Source organism: Pseudorca crassidens, chromosome 10, assembly GCF_039906515.1.
Source record: "Pseudorca crassidens isolate mPseCra1 chromosome 10, mPseCra1.hap1, whole genome shotgun sequence".
Classification (NCBI taxonomy): Eukaryota; Metazoa; Chordata; class Mammalia; order Artiodactyla; family Delphinidae; genus Pseudorca; species Pseudorca crassidens.
This window is the reverse complement of record NC_090305.1, coordinates 89,991,425-90,012,988: the sequence shown is the minus strand read 5'-3', so window position 1 is coordinate 90,012,988 and position 21,564 is coordinate 89,991,425. Positions and strand designations below refer to the sequence as shown.

The window sequence follows — 21,564 nt, the reverse complement described above, 5'->3', positions numbered from 1 at the left end:
GCATCCCTGGGATAAATCCCACTTGCTCATGGTGTACGATCCTTTTAATGTTTTGGTGGACGGGGATTGCTAATATTTTGTTGAGGATTTTTGCACCTGGGTTCATCTGTGATATTGGCCTGTAATTTTCTTTTTTTGTGTGTGCTATGAGTGATGGTGGCCTCATAGAGTGGGTTTGGGAGTGTTCCTTCCTCTGCACGTTTTTGGAACAGTTTCAGAAGGGTAGCTGTTAAGTCTTCTCTAAATGTTTGAGAGACTTTGCCTCTGAAGCCATCTGGTCCTGGACTTCTGTTTGTTGGAAGATTTTTAATCACAGTTTCAATTTCACTACTTGTGTGATTAGTCTGTTCATGTTTTCTATTTCTTCCTAGTTCAGTCTTAGAAAGTTGTACCTTTCTAAGAATTTGTCCATTTTTTTCCAAGTTGTCCATTTTATTGGCATATGGTTGCTTGTAGCAGTCTCTGATGATCCTCTGTATTTGTGTGGTGGTGTCAGTTGTAACTTCTTTTTCATTTGTAATTTTATTGATCTGAGCCCTCTGTTTTTTTTCTTGATGAGTCTGGCTAGAAGTTTATCAATTTTGTTTGTCTTTTTAAAGAACCGGCTTTTAGTTTCATTGATCTTTGCTATTGTTTTCTTCATCTCTATTTCATTTATTTCTGCTCTGATCTGTATGATATCTTTCCTTCTACGAACTTTGGGTCCTGTTTGTTCTTCTTTCTCTAGTTGCTTTAGGTGTAAGCTTAGGTTGTTTATTTGAGATTCTTCTTGTTTGCTGAGGTGAGATTGTATTGCTATAAAGTATACTCTCAGAATTGCTTTTTCTGCGTTCCATAGGTTTTGGATCATTGTGCTTTTCATTTTCATTTGTCTCCAGATATTTTTTGATTTCCTCTTTGATCTCTTCAGGGATCCAGTGGTTGTGGAGTAGCATATTGTTGTTTGGCCTCCACGTGTTTAGTGTTTCACAGTTTTTTTTCTTGTAGTTGATTTCTAGTCTCATAGTGTTGTCATCGGAAAAGGTGCTTGATGTGATTTCAGTTTTCTTAAATTTACTGAGGCTTGCTTTGTTGGCCTAGCATATGATCAGTCCTGGAGAATGTTCCATGGGCACTTGTGAAGAATGTGTATTCTGTTGTTGTTGGATGGAGTGTCCTATAAATATCAATTAAGTCCATCTTGTTTAATGTATCATTTAAAGCTTGTGTTTCCTTATTTATTTTCCTTTTGGATGATCTGTCCATGGGTGAAAGTGGGGTGTTAAAGTCCCCTACTATGATTGTGTTACTGTTGATTTCCCCTTTTATGGTTTTAGCATTTGCCTTATGTATTGAGGTGCTCCTATGTTGGGTGCAAGAATATTTACAATTGTTGTTATCTTCTTTTTGGATTGATCCCTTGATCATTGTGTCGTATCCTTCTTTGTCTCTTGTAATGGTCTTTATTTTAAAGTCTATTTTGTCTGATATGAGTATAGCTACTCCAGCTTTCTTTGGATTTCCATTTGCATGGAATACCTTTTAGCATCCCCTCACTTTCAGTCTGTACCTGTCCCTCGATCTGAAGTGGGTGTCTTGTAGATAGCAATATATCCAGGTCTTGTTTTTATATCCATTCAGTGAGCCTGTGTCTTTTGGTTGGAGCACTTAATCCATTTACGTTTAAAGTAATTATCGATATGTATGTTCCTACTGCCATTTTGTTAACTGTTTTGGATTTGTTTTTGTGAGTCTTTTTTCTTCCCTTCCTCTTTTGTTCTCTTGTGATTGGATGACTAACGTTAGTGTTGTGTTTGGATTCCTTTGTGTTTTGTGTGTGTGTGTCTATTGTAGATTTTCAGTTTGCAGTTTCCATGAGGTTTTGATACAGCAGTGTATATATACACAAGATTGCTTTACGTTGCTGGTCTTTTAATTTCAAATGCATTTCCAATCTCCTGCATTTGTGCTCTCCTCTTCTCACCATTGCTGGTTTTGATATCATATTTGTGTGTGGATGATTTCCTACACTTACTGTATGTTTGCCTTTACCGAAGAGCTTTTCTATTCATAATTTTCTTGTTTCTAGTTGTAGCCTTTCCTTTTCTACCGAGAGAAGTTGCTTTAGCATTTGTTGTAAAGTTGGTCTGGTGGTGCTGAATTCTCTTAGCTTTTGCTCGTCTGTAAAGCTTTTGATTTCTCCATCAAATCTGAATGAGGGTCTTGATGGGTAGAATATTCTTGGTTGTCGGGTCTTCCCTTTCATCACTTTAAATATATCGTGCCACTCCCTTCTGGCCTGCAGAATTTCTGCTGAGAAATCAGCTGATACCATTATGGGAATTCCCTTGTGTGTTATTTGTTGCTTTTCCCTTGTTGCTTTTAATATCTTTTTCTATGTCTTTAATTTTTGTCAGTTTGATTGCTGTGTGTCTCGGTGCTTTCCTCCTTGGGTTTATCCTGCCTGGGACTCTCTGCACTTCCTGGACTTGGGTGACTATTTCCTTTCCCATGTTAGGGAAGTTTTCAGCTATTAATCCTTCCAGTATTTCCTCAGGTCCTTTCTCTCTCCTCCTTCCAGGACCCCTGTAATGTGGATGTTGGTGTGTTCATTGTTGTCCCAGAAGTCTCTGAGACTGTCTTCATTTCTTTTCATTCTTTTTCCTTCTGTTCCGTGGCACTGATTTCCATCATTCTGTCTTCCAGTTCACTTATCCATTCTTCTGTATCAGTTATTACGCTGTTTGTTCCTTCTAGTGTATTTTTCATTTCAGTTACTGTATTGTTCATCTCAGTTTGTTTGTTCTTTAGTTCTTCAAGGTCTTTGTTAAACATTTCTTGCATCTTCTTGATCTGTGCCTCCATTCTTTTTCTGAGATCTTGGATCCTCTGTACTATCATTACTCTAAATTCTTCTTCGGGTAGATTGCCTATCTCCACTTCACTTAGTTGTTCTTCTGGGGTTTTATCTTGTTCCTTCATATGGGACATATTCCTGTGCCGTGTCATTTTGTCTAACTTTCTGTGATTGCGGTGTCCGTTCCAGGCTGCAGGGTTGTAGTTTTTCTTGCTTCTGCTGTCTGCCCCCCTGGGGGAGGAGGCTGTCTGAGAGGCTTGTGCAGGCTTCCCAGTGGGAGGCAGTGGTTCCTGCCCACTGGTGCGTGGAACTGGGTCTTGTCCTTCTGGCGGGTAGCTATGGCCATGCCAAGGGGCATGCCTAGAGGGCTGTAGGCTCAGGAAGACTTTATGCAGGCTGTCTGCTGATGGGTGGGGCTGTGTTCCTGCCCTGCTGGTTGTTTAGCCTGAGGCATCCCAGCACTGGAGGCTGCAGGCTGTTGGGTAGGGCCAGGACTTGGTAAGAAAATGGCAGCCTCCAGGAGGGCTCACGCCAATGAGTACTCCTCACAACTGCCGCCGCCAGTGTCTTTGTACCCTCAGTGAGCCACAACCAATGCCCGTCTCTGCAGGAGACCCTCCAATACTAGCAGGTAGGTCTTGCCCAGAGTCTCATGAAGTCACTGCTTTTTTCCCTGGCTCCTAGTACGCACAGGACCCTGTGTGTGCCCTCCAAGAGTGGACTTACCATTTCCTACTGTCCTGTGGAATTCCTGCAATCAAACCCTGCCAGACTCTCTGAGGGCTCCTTCCTCTTGTAACCAGACCCCCAGGCTGAGGAGCCTGACCTAGGACTCAGAATTTTCACTCCTGTGGGAGAACTTCTGTGGTGTAATTATTTTCCCGCTTGTGAGTCGCCCCCACCCCCGGTGGGTATGGGATTTGATTTTATAGCAGTTGCACCCCCTCCTACCATCTTGTTGTGGCTTCTTTGTCTTTGGATGTAGTATATCTTTTTTTGGTAGCTTCCAGGGGTTTTTTGGTCCATGGTTGTTGAGCAGTTAGTTGTGATTTGGTTGTTTTTTGTAGGAAGCCGTGAGCTGACATCCTTCTACTCCACTGTCTTGTCTCTGTCCTCGTGTGGGTTGTAAGTGACACTTTTCCAACTTCTGTTTAGAGTTCCCAAGAAGATCCAGGTAACAAAAGGAAATACTATAGCCCATGCTATCTTAACATCATTGTCAAGTACATACCTAGAGTAAACCCCAGAGTAATACCCTGTGCTTTGTTTGTTTGCTTGTTTTATAAATTTATTTATTTTTGGCTGCGTTGGGTCTTTGTTGCTGCGCACGGGCTTTCTCTAGTTGCCGCGAGCAGAGGCTGCTCTTCGTTGTGGTGCGTGGGCTTCTCGTTGCGGTGGCTTCTCGTTGCGGAGCATGGGCTCTAGGAGCGCGGGCTTCAGTAGTTGTGGCTCGCGGGCTCTAGAGCGCAGGCTCAGTAGTTGTGGCGCACGGGCTTAGTTGCTTCGCGGCATGTGGGATCTTCCCGGACCAGGGCTCGAACCTGTGTCCCCTGCATTGGCAGGCGCATTCTTAACCACTGCGCCACCAGGGAAGTTCCCCTGTGCTTTATTATTACCGAAAATGTGCTTTACCGGCATCTGTTTATCCAGTACCACACATCCTTTTTAGGACCAGACCACTTCCAAGATAGAAAGCGGCTCCTAAGGGACTGCCCTTAAAGTAGAATTGCGCTCCCCTTCTTGAGTCTGGTTTAAAGGATCGAGTGCTAAAGTTGTGCTTGGCAGCCAGCTGGAATTGGGGTGAGGCGTGGGGCTTGGACATCCTCAGGCGAGTGTTTCAGATTGGAGTTGGCTCCTCCCATGCACTGCCCTGACACACAGCATATGCCTCAGGCCGCAGCCAGGCCTGGGCTTCTCCTCCGCAGCAAGGACGTAAATTGGCCATTGCAGTTTTTAAGTCAAGTCTATCCAAAGTGAGAATGTGAGTGTCCCCATGACAGCCTGTCCTGGGAAATTTTGCAGTGGGATTTAAAGGCTCAGTGCACTGCTGGGCCGTATATCATTCTGCTAGAGTGAGGAAGCGTTGTTTTCAGAATATCAGTGACTGCAAACAGACCTGGTAATCAGAACGTCTTCTCTCTACCAGGCAGAAATGTCATCTTCACCAACACGTGTTGTATGTAACGTAAGTCCAAACAGCATTTATGGGGAATCTATGACTAATTTTCGAACCACATATGGGGTTAACGGCAGCATATAAAAAGGGTTTAAGTAAGGAAGAGCGTAAGATACTGTTCTTGATTAATTATCAGTGATTCAGGTGAAAATACTTTAAAGCAACAAATGTTTTAGGATCTCTTCCACGCCAACCTGCTGTTTTGTTCTAAGAAAGTTGTCTCTTGTTATAATAGTAGTTCTTCCAATTTCTGTCCATCAAAATATTGACAAAAAATAGAGTAGGAGTGCTTTTCAAGTTAGGTTTTGATCAAAATCCTATTGATTGTAGATAGCAGACTGCACAGAGTTTGGGGACTAGGCCAAATGCATGAAATCTTTTTTTATGTGTCGGACCTTCATCTGTCACATTCCCTATGAGTCTTCCTTTTTCCTACTTGAATACTCCTAGTACGTCATGCTGTTTTTTCCCCAAGACATCAGTTCCAGACTTTTCACTTTCCCGAGTTCTTAAATGGAGCCCTCAATCCTACACGTGTATTACAGAGTCATGCTTCTCAGACTCTCGGCGGTGAAAGACCAGGGGGGACCAGGTTAGCCGGTTGCTTTAATTTTTAACATGTCACTGACCAATACGTGATTCTACCACGAGTGACTCCATAGCTCACCCCTTGCCACTTCAGCTCAGTAGTACCTGACGCAGTCTTACACCGTGGTCAGTGAGACAAGTCTGCTAATCCTATCCTTGGCTATCATGACAGCGTCCAAGTGCTATAAAATTTCTAAACACTGCCCTCATTTTCCGCACCTACCTCGCCGTGACCTTGAAGCAAACTTTGAGTCATAGTAGAGTGAAGCCCAGTGGAGCTCTGGTATCTTTTGACCTTTCTTAAGAGCTGTTCACCTTGGTGGCCAATCATTCAGTGAAAAGTATAACCTGTAGTATCACTTTTATTCTGGGAAAAGTCATATCACAATGTTTATTATCTTTCTAAGTTTTCTTCTTTCAGCCTCTCCAGTTACCCTTCTCTCTGCTTTGGTTGCACGTGACCTTGTTCCAGAACCGGCTGGCTTCCCCCTTGAAGCCAGGGCTCTGTGGCAGCAGTGGGGCTGCAGCGGTGCACGTAGAGCCAAACGAGTAATCAGGACATTCCACGGATTTACGCTGCCTCTTAGGAAGCGCCGAAACGGAGAAGGTCTTCCCTTTAGCCTGCACCCAGATGAGGTGCAACCTGAGACAGAGACTTGGGCATGCGTTTGAAACATGAGGATGCTGTGGGCCTAGTATATTTGCGGTATGCAACCGGGTTATTCCAAAGTACCTGGAAAGTTATGTGCCCTCGTGGTTAAACTCGTGCTACCTCTTTGATTGCTTAGTCTTTTTCTCAAAACAACGAGAAACGAAATTTCCATCCAACTCCACTAAATTATCAGAAATTAATGGGATTTCATTTAAGGGAAACGTGCCAGGTTGCTAAAGCTATAATGAGGAAGTCATTGAATTAATTCACAGGTCAATATTCAGAAAATAAAATGATCTTATTGGGGGGCACGAGAAATACACGCACTCGGCTGCTGCAGACCACGGCTGTGACTTCCGGCAAGAAGCTGCCTGCACGTCTTGTACTGCGGTTTTCCGTGGACTGTCTCTGGGCCCGTCACTGTGCTGAGAGCTCGGCAGTCTCGTCTCAGTGACTCTTCACCCTGTCCAAGCGGCAGGGTGACATGCGCCAGTGAGGAAGCAGGCTCAGATATAGTAACGAGCCCATGAAACCCCGTGATGAAGCTGCTAGAAAAAGCTAGAGTTGGGATCTGCACACAGGTCTTTGAGCCTCATCTCTTAAGCACCACACTATACTCTACACATCAGCCGGAAAGCCTGCTGAAAGTATCCAGCAGATCATGGCAGTCTTCACTTTAAAAGTTTTCCAAGGCTTCCCGTGATGCTGAAATCAAATCTGAGCTCCCCGACGCTGGCCCGTTGGCCCCACTGCCTGGCTATGCTCAGCCTGCCCCGCTCTTCCTCGTTCACAGGGCTTCAGCCCTCCTGGCCCCAGGGCCTTTGCACCTCCTGTTCTTCTGTCTCGAAAGTATCCATGGTATTAGGCACCCAGGGGAGGGTTCCGTAAGTATCTGCTATGTAACTGTGTTGAGCTTTGACCACAAAAACAACTGTGCCCTCACCAAGAAGAACCGGGAGAGAGAAGATATTTCCAGAGACCGACCCCATCTCAGAGCTCCTGCTGGTTGGCAAGCAGCTAACACTAAACACCAGACCGGGGCCTCTGCCTGAGAACTTATCATCAGGCAGCCCTTGGCCCTTCGTGCTGCCGCGTCTCGTGTGGGTGGTTGGCAGGATGGGCGGAAAGGGAGACTTGGCCCGTGAACGCTTTCAGAGAAGCACGCCACTTCCTCCAGGGGTCCAACAGTTTTCAAAGTTCTGACTTCATTCCAAAGTGCAGGTTAATTGGCAAATACAGTGGCGTTCCCTGTGCCCTTGTGTCTCGCGTTTGGGCTCGCTTTGCTTTTACTTAATTTGCTGTAATAGCGGCGGAAACTAATTTCTCGACTGTAAATATCACAGCTGTTGGGGAAAGCATTAATTGCGTGCTATCACGTTACCCTCCTTCCTTGGATCAATTTATGTGTAGTCTGTTTGCAAGTTCTGTTACTGTGCATATTAACAGAACACAACGGGAAATCTCACCACACACATTGGAGGCATTTGTACTGAAATGGCTGGATGGGTTGGGGTTTGGAAATATTCTTGTTTGTGGCAGACATTGAAAGAATGCTTTTTCAAAGCCCGGCCCCAGAAGTCTTGACGCTGAGTGAAATATGGGTAATTTTTCTTTGGGGGGATCAATACAATAACTATTTTCAAAATGACTTTATATTGACTGAAAGGTCAGAAATGCCCTGGGCATTGATCCCATGCCCGTAATCACTTTTTTGTTTAGTAAGTTAACCGCTCTGCCCACATCCAATGCGAAGAAATCCAGTTCATCATTTAAACGAAATGTTTTTTAAAGCATTGGACGTCCTCCCAGCCCTCACTGCCTGCCGGGGTCTCACAGGGAAATGCCCTTTCTTTGTCTAGGAAGTGGATCTCTACAGAATGAACAGCCAGGACAAGCTGGGCCTCACAGTATGCTACCGGACGGACGATGAAGATGACATTGGGATCTATATAAGCGAGGTATCGGGGCTGATTTTTTATAACTATCATAGCAAGAGAGTTGGTCTCTTTTTTGCCTTTTATGTGTTAACCAACCTTAACTCTGGCTCACGGAGATGTCTGTGGAAAGACGCAGACAGATTTCTTCGTCCCCTTTATCACGCTCCATGGAGTGACGTCTTTACATAGGGGTTAAGTCCTAATGTTGGCACATAAGACAAAACTACCCTTCAGAAGCCTGCAAATCGGCCATAAAATGGAGCCGTGTACATGGCTTCATGTGTTCAACCCCGAGGGAAGAGCAGATTCACATTTCCCTTCTCGTGTTCATTGAATGGGATGGGGGAGGGCATCACTTACACTTTTTAAAGTATTTCTGTGTCTGTTTCTCTTTTTTCTTTGCTTTTGGTGCGGTGTGTACAGTTGAATTCACGTAAGTTCAGTGCAATTTCAAAGTACATAGACGGAAGCTATCTTTATCTTCCCAGAGGAGACAATGCAAAGCAACTGATTTCAGGATGGATACCTTACCACGCACTGCCCTCTTTGCAAGCACAGAAACCCCATTTTGTCAGGAAATACAATCCATCCCCATGGGATGAATCAAGGGATGTGTCTGCTAGGCTTAATAATTATCCCTTGGGGTATACTTCGCCCACCAAGCTTAAGTTGGCCCATCATGACTGCATTTCGGGGGTGTCTCTCCCAGACTCAATCCCACTTGTCTCAATTATATTTCATTTTTAAAGTTACTTTCCAAACTTCAATATACCCATTTGGTAAAATAATTAAGTTGCTTTAATTATTTTCAAGGTTGCTAGCCCACATGATGAAGGGTACCCTTTAACCTGTTCTCCAGCACACTTTTGCTTTTCATTCCTGTGCGTGCAACAGGAGTCAGCTGTGCCTCTTCATCCCCTCAGGTCACCAGGGTCTGTGCACACTGCTGTGCAGCAGGGTTGCCGTGCAAGGATCCCGGAACACAGCCTGGAAAGGGCTTGGAAACAGATCAGTCCCTGTTCGTCTCCCTCTGCATGACCCTAAGTCTTGTTTATTTCGGCACAAAACGAAAACAGAGGGACGAGCACGACCATGTGTTAGAGGCAGACTTTGGAAAGGGCCGTTGTTTATTTTCGTGCGTGTTTAAGTTACCCCCTCGGTGCTGAGATGTCTGCTGTGTGTTTCAGATCGACCCTAACAGCATCGCGGCCAAGGATGGGCGCATCCGAGAAGGAGACCGCATCATCCAGGTAGGTCAGCTTCCTGTTTATCACTAAAGAGCAAACTGGTTCTCATTCATAGCTTTGGGGTGGAAATGCAGAAGTTAACAAACAGGGGGTCGCAAATATCGGGTGTGTGGTGAGGCCAGAGCAGGTGATGGCTGAAGTACAAGCTATGGAAAGTACCTGGCAACAGGGTGTGTGAGGCGTGAGACAAACTGGAGAGGATGCCTGCCCCACCTAAGCAGGAAGGCTGCCCCAGCGCTTTGCAGCATATGAGCCAGCTCATCTCCTTTCCTTGCCCTTCTCTTTGGGCCACAGACAACACATCAGTGGGCCAGGTCAGGCCCACAGTTCTTGTGAAACAAAATAATGCTCATTTGAGCTTTCTCGGAGGGATTAATTTTGGACCGAACATTTCAAGTTTGAGCCATCTTTTAAACGCCATGCCTCAGCATTTAACTGGTATATGCCATGGCTTTTAAGAGTAGTTTCTTTATCTGTAAAGGATACCTGTTGCTCTTTCGAGTCAAACTGAGACCCGTCTTTTTTTCCCTTTAATTGTCTTTTAATTTAAGCTTTAATTATTTCTTTCAACAAATAACATTCTTTATTGAAGTACAGTTGATTTACAATGTTGCGTTAGTTACAGCTGTAAAGTGACTCAGTTATACATGTGTATACGTTCTATTATTTTCCATTAAGGTTTAATCACGGGAGATTGGGTATAGTTCCCTGTGCTACACACAGTGTAGGACCTTGTTGTTTATCCATTCTCTGTATATACCAGTTTGCCTCTGCTAATCCCAGACTCCCAATCCAACCCTCTCCCCCCCTCGTCCCCCTTGGCAACCACCTGTCTGTTCTCTGTGTCCGTGAGTCTGTTTCTGCTTCAGAAATAGGTTTATTTGTGTCATATTTTAGGTTTCACGTATGAGTGCCATCATAAGATAGATAGTTGTCTTTCCCTTTCTGACTTCCTTCACTTAGTATGATAATCTCTAGTTGCATCCACGTTGCTGGAAAAGGCATCGTCTCATTCTTTCTTTTTGATGGCTGCGTAATATTCCATTGTCTGTATGTACCACGCCTTCTTTATCCATTCATCTGTCCATGGACGTTTAGGTTGCTTCCATGTCTTGGCTGTTGTAGCAAACAGTGCTTCAGTGAACACTGGGGTGCGTGTGTCTTTTGGAATTCACTGTAGTTTTGTCTGGATATATGCCCAGGGGTGGCACTGCTGGATCACATGGTAAATTCTATTACAGTCTTTTTTAATCTCACAGAAATTGAGAGCCTCTGGTTCATGGGTAGAAGACTTAGCCTCTACCTCTGCTCATTCCTGTCTTGTCATTTCGAATCCACTGTGTTTAGACATATCACTGCCTACCTCCCTGCGAGTAATTTTCGTTTCCTTTTGCCACTGCTTATTCTTACACTTGCCCTGACTTCAGCCCGGACTGTCATTCCTGACGGGGCTGAACCCTCAGGAGTAACGGCCTTTTCAGTGGCTCTAGTTTTCCACTGGCATCTGCCCTTGGCCACGGAAGCACTGAGTTCCTTATCTGGCCCTCCCTGCCTCCCGGACAACCACACCTCCCCTCGTTGACGAGATCCATCACCCCCTTTGCTGCCCGTTCCTTCACTGGCATAGAGAGTCGAGGGCAGGCTCCCCTTCCAGCTCCACGGAACCATTGCCGTGCACCCTGGAGCTGAGACCTCCAGACCAGCAGAGCTCGAAGGTGACAGGACAGGAAGCCAGAATCCTGCCAGAGCGTGGTCAGGCGTGATGGTGAGAGACTCCCTCCCGCTTGACCTTGTGTCCCACCTTAAAACATTCAAGTGTGAAACTGGGAACACAGAACACGCTGCATAATTCCAGCACGTTCACGTACAGCCCCCAGTGCTGCTTTTTTCTCCGATATTATCTGAAAATTAGCCGTAGTCACGCTTTAGTAGATTCCATTTAGACTCCTGCCTGAGTATATTTAATTATGTGTCATTAAATTGCTTAGATGTTTTCCCTCTTCACAACGCTGTGATTTTTCTCAGGGCTGCCTTTTGGAGTCCCAGCTACTTCTGCTCACGTAGCCTCCGCCTGGGCACTACGCCCGTGGGGGCTGTCATGTAGCCCAGAGACACTGTGTCAGTTTGAGCAAGGCCTTTCCTTCTGAAAACCAGTGTATTCTTTTCAAGCTGCCTGGAAGTTCTCTGTTCCAGCTGTGAGATGCAGGCCTGCAACAGTGCAGAATGATTCTGCACAACTTACTCATGCTCCTTGTCTACCCTTCCACCTTTTCCTTTTTAGATTAACGGGATAGAGGTACAGAACCGCGAAGAGGCCGTGGCGCTTCTAACCAGTGAAGACAACAAGAACTTTTCCTTGCTAATTGCAAGGCCCGAACTCCAGGTGAGTCAGCTTCCGGCACGTGAAGCTGGGTCTGTAGTTCTAAAATCAGTAACAAAGTCTAACGAAGTCCCTGGCCCTGCAGAACACTGCCCACCTATCGAATCTGAGCTTGAAGGGTACTCCGTACCCCGGAAAGGTAATCTGAGTTGCTCGGACTTCCAATCTGTTTCTCGTTTTGACCTTCTAAGGAGCGTGCTGACATCCACCCTGGCATTTACACCGCGAGCCCCGCACGTTCGTTAACGCAGAGAGCATAATGAAAGAAAGGAGGAGGGAACATGAGGGCGTGGAGAACACAGCCAGGGTCATGCCCGTCAACATGTTTGACTTCCCAGGACCTGACCAGTATCTGTGTGGGTCTCATTTACAACCACAGCGTGTTAAGGAACGTACAGCATGACGATTATAGTTAAACTCCAGGTGCTCTCATCACCCAAAAAACAGTCACTGTGAGATACGTTAGTTACTCGACTGGTAATTATTTCAGTATGTCTATATGCACATCAAATCATCGTGACGTACATCTGCCACGTAGGAAAGTTTTTACTGGAAAAAAAGGAAAGAAACTTTGGTCAGCAGACTCTTCCTTAAAGGGCCAAAGAAGAAGTAGGATGGGCTTTGGGAGCTGTGTATATGGTCTCCGGTGCCACTGCAGTGCAGAAGCAGCCGCAGACAATACGTAAACAAAGGGGCTTGGCTGTGTTCCAATTACGCTGTTTTTAAACAAACAAAAATAGGCCGCAGGCCAGATTTGGCCCACGGGTGGTAGATGTCAGACCCCCTGAGCGGTCTGCTTTCTTATGAGCATGAGAGAGAAGAGCCCTGATCAAAGTGATAGGCCTTGCCCAAGACTAACAAACGGCTAGGTTAGTAGAGCTACCTTTTTTTTTTTTTCTCAGAAAGAATGCTTTCCGTACTGTAAGTGCCTTCTCGTGGGGACCTGCTAAACTTGTGTGCGGGCCGTCAAGCAGAAGGGCAGGCAGGGCTAGGGCTCCTGGACACCGCCCCTATACTCAGTGTCCTCCTTCACCGAAAGGAGCTAACCTGGGGGAAAGCGCCTCACCCTCCAACAGTAAAAGAGCAGACCGCAGCCCCGTCCGTCCCCCGGACGTGTAGGGAGGGTGGGAGCTGTCTTCACCGTGAGCGTGGGGTAGTCGTCTGTCGTAGAGCAAAACGACAGGCAGCCTGCATTTCGATGACCCCCGGAGGGGGCCCCAGAAGTACTTCTCCCCAGGGTTACTGTCCTTTCTTAAAAATAAATACATAAAATGAGAGCGCAAGGAGCCTCAGCTGAAGGGCATGTGTGGGCGGCTGTCTCTCCCCAGCTGGACGAGGGGTGGATGGACGACGACAGAAACGACTTTCTGGACGACCTGCACATGGACATGCTGGAAGAGCAGCACCACCAGGCCATGCAGTTCACCGCCGGCGTGCTGCAGCAGGTACCACCTCCGCCAGCCCCTGCGCCCTCTCAGCAGCAGGGAAACCCGGCCCCACATCTCCCTCGGGATGCCCAAGCCCCTGAGCAACCCAGCTGCCGCCGGGAAGACGGCCAGGAAACTAACTCACGAAGTGCTTTTCTGTTCGCCCGAGTGAAAGGCAAGCCCGTACTTTCCCTGACCACGAGAGTGCCGTGTGGCTTATAAAAGCAAAAGCAGTAATGCCCGGGTACCCCTGACCTTCTGACACTCGTTTCGAAACCAAACCCCCCTGTGCCGGCATTAATAGATCACTAGAGCAGAGAAAGAAAAAAGTCATGTTTTCAAAAGCAAAGCAATTCCCTCTGTTTAACCTGAGCTGCTTGGCACCCTTTCCGTCCCCCTTCTATGCCACCACCATTGTCAGAGATACCCTAAGTAAGTGACTGCTAATCGAGGGCCTTAGGAGCTAAAAGGACATCACCTATGCCTCCTGCTTCCCGTGCGTGCACAGGGGTCCTCGAATGGCTGGAATCATTCGGTGAGGTAAGGTGACTATCGTCCTCCTTTCCCAGGTGCGGAAACTGAGGCCGAGAAGGAGGTTCAGTGGCTCCCCCAGGTCAGGCTGACCGGGTAGTTAACCCGTAGCTAATTCCCAGGCCCCCCTCCTACAGGAAGAGTCACACCTGGGAACTGCACCTCCGGCGCCCCTCACTGTGCCCGTGTGTTCTTGTTTTCTGTCGTGTAGAAGAAGCACGAGGAAGACGGGGGAACCACAGACACGGCCACCATCCTGTCCAACCAGCACGAGAAGGACAGTGGCGTGGGCCGGACGGACGAGAGCACGCGCAACGACGAGAGCTCAGAGCAGGAGAACAACGGCGACGACGCCCCCGCGGCCTCCCCGCCACTGGCCGGCCAGAGGAAGCTCACGTGCAGCCAGGACACCCTGGGCAGCAGCGACCTGCCCTTCAGCAACGAGTCCTTCATCTCGGCCGACTGCGCCGACGCCGACTACCTGGGCATCCCGGTGGACGAGTGCGAGCGCTTCCGCGAGCTGCTGGAGCTCAAGTGCCAGGTAAAGAGTGCCAGCCCCTACGGCCTGTACTACCCGGGCAGCCCCCTGGACGCCAGCAAGAGCGACCCGGAGAGCGTGGACAAGGAGCTGGAGCTGCTGAACGAGGAGCTGCGCAGCATCGAGCTGGAGTGCCTGAGCATCGTGCGCGCGCACAAGATGCAGCAGCTCAAGGAGCAGTACCGCGAGCCCTGGATGCTGCACAACAGCGGCTTCCGCAACTACAACACCAGCGTCGACGTGCGCAGGCGCGAGCTCTCGGACATCACCGAGCTCCCCGAGAAGTCCGACAAAGACAGCTCGAGCGCGTACAACACAGGCGAGAGCTGCCGGAGCACCCCGCTCACCTTGGAGATGTCCCCCGACAACTCTCTGAGGCGAGCGGCCGAGGGCGTCGGCGGCCCCGGCAGCGAAGGCGCCGCGGGGACCACCGAGGCGTACGGGCCGTCCCCAAGGAATCTGCTCTCCATCACGGAAGATCCCGAAGTGGGCTCTCCGGACTACAGCCCTTCCCCGGAAGAGCTGGACCCCAGCCAGGCCCTGGAGGGCAAGGAGAGGAAACCCAGCGACGACGGCAGCGGGAGCCCCACCCCCAGCCAGAAGCTGGGCGGCGGCTCGTACCTGTCGCCCTTCCCGCACTCCCCCTACAAACACGCCCACATCCCGGCGCACGCGCAGCACTACCAGAGCTACATGCAGCTGATCCAGCAGAAGTCGGCCGTGGAGTACGCGCAAAGCCAGATGAGCCTGGTGAGCATGTGCAAGGACCTGAACTCGGCCAACCAGTCGGAGCCGAGAATGGAGTGGAAAGTGAAGATCCGGAGCGACGGGACGCGCTACATCACCAAGCGGCCGGTGCGGGATCGCCTGCTGCGGGAGCGCGCGCTCAAGATCCGCGAGGAGCGCAGCGGCATGACCACGGACGACGATGCGGTGAGCGAGCTGAAGATGGGGCGGTACTGGAGCAAGGAGGAGAGGAAGCAGCACGTGGTGAAGGCCAAGGAGCAGAGGCGGAGGCGCGAGTTCATGATGCAGAGCCGGCTCGACTGCCTGAAGGAGCAGCAAGGGGCCGACGACAGGAAGGAGATGAACATCCTGGAACTCAGCCACAAAAAGATGATGAAGAAGAGGAATAAAAAGATATTTGATAACTGGATGACGATCCAAGAACTCTTAACCCATGGCACGAAATCTCCAGACGGCACTAGAGTATACAATTCGTTCCTATCGGTGACTACTGTATAATTTTCCCTTCTGCATTATGTACATAAGAGAGAACACTACCGTTGAGGTAGCAATTCCTGCCTCGTTCAATGCGGCAAGCTTTTGTATATAAGATAAATAGTGTCATCATGTTTATAGTCGAAATCAGCGAGCCCTACCCACTCACTCTGGGTGTCGTCTTAGCTCTATTTTAAGCGGAGAAAAACCACCCGTAACTGTCTTGGAAGGCAATATTAACAAAACAGAGCTTTTTTTCAAATAGCAATGGTACTTTTTATACGCGTTACCTTTCACATGAAGTTTTTAAAATTTCAAAAAGCTCTTTTATTAAGCATACCTTCACAGAAGAATTTGTTTACACACTATATTCATATACGAAAGTTAGTTAAACACACTTTTTTTTTTGCCTGCCGAAAACTCAGATACGACTGCCAGTATGTATTTTTAATGGAACCCTACTTTATAATATGTGAGTGACCGTTTAACATTAGGTCAAAGCTTCAGCTCCAAAAACCACCAAACTCTGTGGTTCACGAGGTATACTACACATAAATTTAAACAAACATTCTTCTCCTGGTTAAAGTTCCCAAGAGAGTGTAAAGGTTTTTAACAGAAGGCAAACTATAACACAGCTTCGTGGAAGTTTAAAGCATGTTTGCAGATACTGCAACCCGTTGGAGGACTTTGCATGTACAGGAAAGTTGTGGATGGAGACGGTTTGTGGAATTTTAAGTGCTCACTGTAGTAAACCTTTGCTTTGTAGATTCAAAGGGACAGACTTTTTCGAGCAAATTCAGAGAACCATGGTTAGTTATAAACAGTAAGTAAAATGAAGTTAAAATAAATTATTATTTTCTATTTGATATGTTTTGAAGTGATTCCTCATTTTGCAGTGGTGCCTATAAAATAAAAGCCTTTTGCAGTGTGTATTTTTTTTTCCCTTCATTGTATTACCTGCTGCCTCGGAAGAATTTGAGCGTTTCAGGTCATCCACTACCTTCATTCTGCTCCGAATCCAAAGACAGGTCTGTTTGTTTGTTAGGAAAAAATCTAGCATTCGAATGACTGACTGTCTGCCTTACAGAAAGCCTCAACTTGGCCCACTATGCTATAAACTGGAATAACTGAGCAAGTTTATCAACCAAGCTCGTGTTCACAACAAAACCCCTTTGGTTTACTGCCACCATTACTGCCTGTCGGTAATATCTAACAACATCTCTGAGTAGCGAGACCCAACTTTCCATTGCTAACATGCATCTGCAAAAGCCACAATATTTTCATAGAATAGCAAGGGTCACCAAAGTGGGTGGGCTTCAAAACTGGTATGTTTCACACCGCAGCAACCCACAGGATCCCAAATACTGAATTCGCTACGAATTGTTCCCCCATGATAGCGTTCACACAGATGTCAGCTATAATGTCTACTAAAAAGACATATGTACATACATACATACACAAATGAACGAATGACTGGGATTACGAAAGGTATCATTTTCATTTGCTGTGATGCCAGACAGACACCTGGTTTTCTCACTGAAATTTGGATTGAAGTGGCCAGGTGTTTAGGTATCTGAGACTTAGTTTCCTCCAACACACCCTGTTCGAACCCATATTCCTCCCTTGTGGCCAACATCTTAAGACTAGTCATTAGTAGTCGTACTTCCATTAGAACAAACTTAATGTAGATACGACACCGATATATTTATTCCTCACTATTAAGATATCTGTTCATAACCTCTTCCAGACCAGGCATCGCAAAGATAATTACACCTGCTGCCTTAGTGTTTGCAAAAGGTGGCCTGTTAGCACCATGGTTTTCCAATACTCTCCAAGTTCAACTTCCAACAGAATTGGATCCTTGGCTCCCAGGAGCAGCACCCCATCTCCAGCTCTCTTAACCTCACACCCTTTCTTGCTAGTTAGTGTGTCACCGAGAACCAACACCAATCAGATGAATTACAAATTGCGTCAAGAGGGCTTCCCTGGTGGCGCAGTGGTTGAGAGTCCGCCTGCCGATGCAGGGGACACGGGTTCGTGCCTCGGTCCGGGAAGATCCCACATGCCGCAGAGCGGCTGGGCCCGTGGGCCGTGGCCGCTGAGCCTGCGCGTCCGGAGCCTGTGCTCCGTGGCGGGAGAGGCCACAGCAGTGAGGAGCCCACGTACCGCAAAAACAAAACAAACAAAAACGCGGCAAGACACACACAGGTTGGGTATAAGACTAAGTGCGTGGGTTTCTTTGGAGAAATAGCCTTCCTGCCTTGTGTGTTCTCATTAAAGGCCAGAGGGGTGTACGTGGCTACAAGAGCAAAGATCTCCCACCTGAACAGTCATGTGCCATCAGGCTGAAGTTGAGGGGTTTCCACTCAGGGCTCCCTGGGTGCCTCTGGATTTAGGGGTCAGTCTGTGCCCCGTGTGAAACAGTGGAGGGAAATAAAAAGTAACATACATTCTAATCCCAATTCCGGACCCTTCAATTCCAACTTATTTTTTCAATCACTTTTTCATATGGATACACTCAGACCTAATTTGCAATGTCATACGAGGTTTCCCGAACCGAATTTAGCAAATCAACTCCTAAAAGGAGTCGGAAGAGACCTGAGAAATCATTTGATCAATGAGCAGGAGACTCAAGGAGACAAACGGTGGCTGCTTAATGAACAAACTGGGATCTGAATTCAGAACCCAACACCCGTTCCCATAGCCCTTATGGCCACTCCCACGGGGGAAAGGTCACTGTCAAGTGCACAGTTAACTTGAACGTATTCAGTCCTGTGCCCTCAACCAAAATATAAACACAGCTCACCAGTGGATGCCCTGGAGTGAACATCAGTCAGGAGACGCGAATCCCATTTTTCAGTGAGTCTGAGCCCCCAAGTGCCTCCGAGCACAGGCATTTCCTCAACAGGCGAGTTGAGGGATTTTCCTGGTTAACGGTGACAAGAGACGACGTACAACTTCCATCCTCCCAGATATGAAACCGTAGTTCCCACGTAAACAGAATTTCCCCTGTAGCCAACAGGGATTTCTACCACCACAGCTGCTTACACTGTCATTTCCTTGGCGCATTTAAGAACGTGATGGAAACTGGATTCTCCCCACAGGAAAATATACGTATGATACACAACACAAAAAAATTTGCATATAATTTTGGAGGCTTTATGTGCCCCCAAAATCCATTCATGGACCTCTTCTAAAGATACAAAAATCTCAAGTTTCGACCAACTGAATTTGATCGCTCTATATTTTTCACACTATCTTTAGGTGCATTTTATAGCACTCTTTGATTTCAATGACCATTTTAAATATCAAGGAGTACATTTTCCCCCATGAGACCCATATTAAGGCAATTAAAATTCAACAAACCACTTTACCTGTACTCTTCCAGTCGTGCTAACGGTCGTTTCTCCCAGGATTAAACCGATTTCCGAACTACGACGAGGAAAGAGTCCCGAGGCTCCGTAACAGCCACTCCACTGGATGGATGGCAACTTTATTCCTAAAATATAAAGGGAAAGAAATGAAAATTGATTGATCATCCAGTGCTACACTTTCCAGTACAGTAGCCACTGGCCACAGCTGGCTATTAAACACTTAAAGTATGGTGAGTCTAAATTGTACTGTTCTGAGAAAATGGATTTCAAAGACTTAGTGCTCCAAAAGAGAGATGATGTAAACTATTTCAAGAAGTCTATGCATGTTGAAATGTTAATACTTTGCATATCTTGGATTAAATAAAATAATTATACTTCATTTCACGTTTTTTACTTTTTTTTTTTTTTTTTTTTGGTACGCGGGCCTTTCACTGTTGTGGCCTCTCCCGTTGCAGAGCACAGGCTCCGGACGCGCAGGCTCAGCGGCCATGGCTCACGGGCCCAGCCGCTCCGCGGCATGTGGGATCTTCCCGGACCGGGGCACGAACCCGTGTCCCCTGCATCGGCAGGCGGACTCTCAAGCACTGCGCCACCAGGGAAGCCCACCTTTTTTACTTTTTAATGTGGCTACTGGAAACATTTAAATCACAGATGCGACCCACATTTCATTTCTGTTGGATAGCACCAATACAGAGACCATCAGGTGTGGGTGTGCAAAACACGGGACCTCACGATCTCACCAAATCCATAGGGCAGTTCTGCCAGGCAAAGGGCCTTATCACCAGTTCACATTCAGACTAAGAACCTTGCCCAGATGAGTGTAGAGATGTGATTTGAATTTGCATCCTCCTGACGCCAAACCCTTTACCTTTCCCAACTCTGCCTCCACGGGCTTCTCAAGCAGTGACTATTAAGTCCGTTTGCGTTACGCTACTCTTTGTAACCTCGTCATGCTTACGATGAAAGAAACTGCTTCAAAGTGACAGGCATTTCACTCAGTTCCCTTTTGAGTTTTAAATGACAAAATATCCTAACACTCCTGGCAAAAGCATACGACAGCGTATAAAAATCTAGGAACGGGGGGCACTAATTAAGCTTTTCATCTTTTAAATGAAAACAGGAGACTCCAAATACAAGAACCACAAATGTGACGAGATAGAACTCTACATTGCCTAGGGAATACGAGTCAGAGAACTCATTAGGATTGTAAACTAAAGTATGAAAATTAACCAAGTAATTATCTAGTTGTAGCCTTAGCGGTAGGTTACAGGTTACTTGTTAGCAAGATTGCCCAGAACCAAGGAAGCAAACACAATTCTGCCAGAAGCAACTGCAACTCCCACTTCTTTTTCTGTTTCCCAGTTGTTTGAAGCACACTAGGATATCTGCAGAGCATCAACTAATTAAAAAGAAATCATTAAAACGGAGATGAGATGCAAGAGTTCTCACGGCAACCGCTGTACTCTTCAATTTTGATTAAATGTGAATTCCCGAAAGCAGCTAGAAAACAAAGTGTGGTTCCTGGGGTTTCATTCAGATGGGGTTTTCTGATTACATGATCCATTTTCCTTTAGCTTCCAGTTTAAGCTAATCCTAAAAGGGCACGGTCCGTGGGGGCATGTGCTTTGCCTATAACGAACATGGTTTTTGCCTTTCAGTGGCGGAACGCTGACCACATGCACTCAGCATCTTTTTAAAATGAAAAATGAGGAATTAATGATCCTTCCTTGAATTGGGGCTATTGCAAACTTAAACTTGCTTACCAATGCAGTGATTCTTGTCAAAAGCCCAATGAAACTCCCTAGACGTCTGAGTCTCTCGAAAACACATTAGGATCACGTTGACTCGTGCATTCATTCCTCCTCCTCAGCTGCCAGCCCAAACGGTATGGGTCTGATTTAGCACTTTTAGCTCTGAAGAATCATGATCACCTCTATGCTCTAGGCACTGTGTCAGAAGCCAGGATGGATTTGTTCAGCCAGGAGTTTTTGTGCCCACTGTGTTCAGGGCCATGAGTTCTCATGGAGCTTACATCTAGTGGGAAAGAGAATAAAAATCCAGTCATCACACAAATACTTTTAAAATGTCAACAAGGTTAGAGTGGGAGAGGGGACGACGGACCGGAGAGCTAGTGCCATGGATTTCAGGGAGAGTCTCTCACAAGAGTCATGGTTGAGCTGAGAGCCAGTGGATGAATGTGAGTTAACTAGGAAAAGACAGAAGTGATATTCCAAGCCACGCAAACAGCACGTGCAAAGGCCCCGTGGTGGGAGAGACATGGTTTATTTAAAACAAACCGAAAAGACAGCCAGTGTGGCTTGAGCGCATAAAGCAGTGGAAGAGAGAATGTTGTGTAGTAAGAGTGGGGGGACAGGAGAGAACCAAACACTTGACCATAAATCCCTATTCAATATGGCCGACACTTACGGAGCACCTAATATGTTAGAAACCATGCTAAATGTTTTACTTGCTTAACCTTAAATTGCCTGTGAGATGGGTGGGTTTATTATCCTTGTTTTGCAGATAAGAAAACAAAGAAGACTTAGGGAAGCAACTCACTCAAATTGAAAGAGATGTACAGGCTCAGGGGCAAAGTGAGACCAGTTCTTTGTACCCACACTTCATCACTGGCCTGGGAAGCAGCATCTCCATGACAG

The 21,564-nt window shown here is 46.8% G+C and overlaps 1 protein-coding gene and 1 long non-coding RNA gene across 4 annotated transcripts in view; one reads left to right on the top strand and one right to left on the bottom strand.

Annotated features, from left to right (window-relative positions):
• The window catches only part of PDZRN3 (PDZ domain containing ring finger 3), a 247,186-nt gene extending 230,787 nt beyond the window's left edge, over nt 1–16,399 (top strand). For 2 of the 3 annotated variants that reach the window (XM_067755217.1, XM_067755219.1), the window contains 5 exons: nt 8,112–8,210; nt 9,377–9,439; nt 11,718–11,819; nt 13,145–13,261; nt 13,986–16,399. In XM_067755217.1, the coding sequence (XP_067611318.1) occupies nt 8,112–8,210; nt 9,377–9,439; nt 11,718–11,819; nt 13,145–13,261; nt 13,986–15,557 (1,953 nt within the window). In that variant the 3' untranslated portion in view covers nt 15,558–16,399. The remainder of the gene's footprint in view (nt 1–8,111; nt 8,211–9,376; nt 9,440–11,717; nt 11,820–13,144; nt 13,262–13,985) is intronic. The other variant, XM_067755218.1, reaches the window with a different exon arrangement.
• LOC137232663 (uncharacterized) overlaps nt 1–21,564 on the bottom strand; it is a 55,618-nt gene that overhangs the window by 14,649 nt on the left and 19,405 nt on the right. The window contains exons 2-3 of the long non-coding RNA XR_010947123.1: nt 20,671–20,941; nt 18,908–19,032 (exon numbers count right to left, since the gene is read on the bottom strand). This is a non-coding gene — a long non-coding RNA (uncharacterized lncRNA). The remainder of the gene's footprint in view (nt 1–18,907; nt 19,033–20,670; nt 20,942–21,564) is intronic.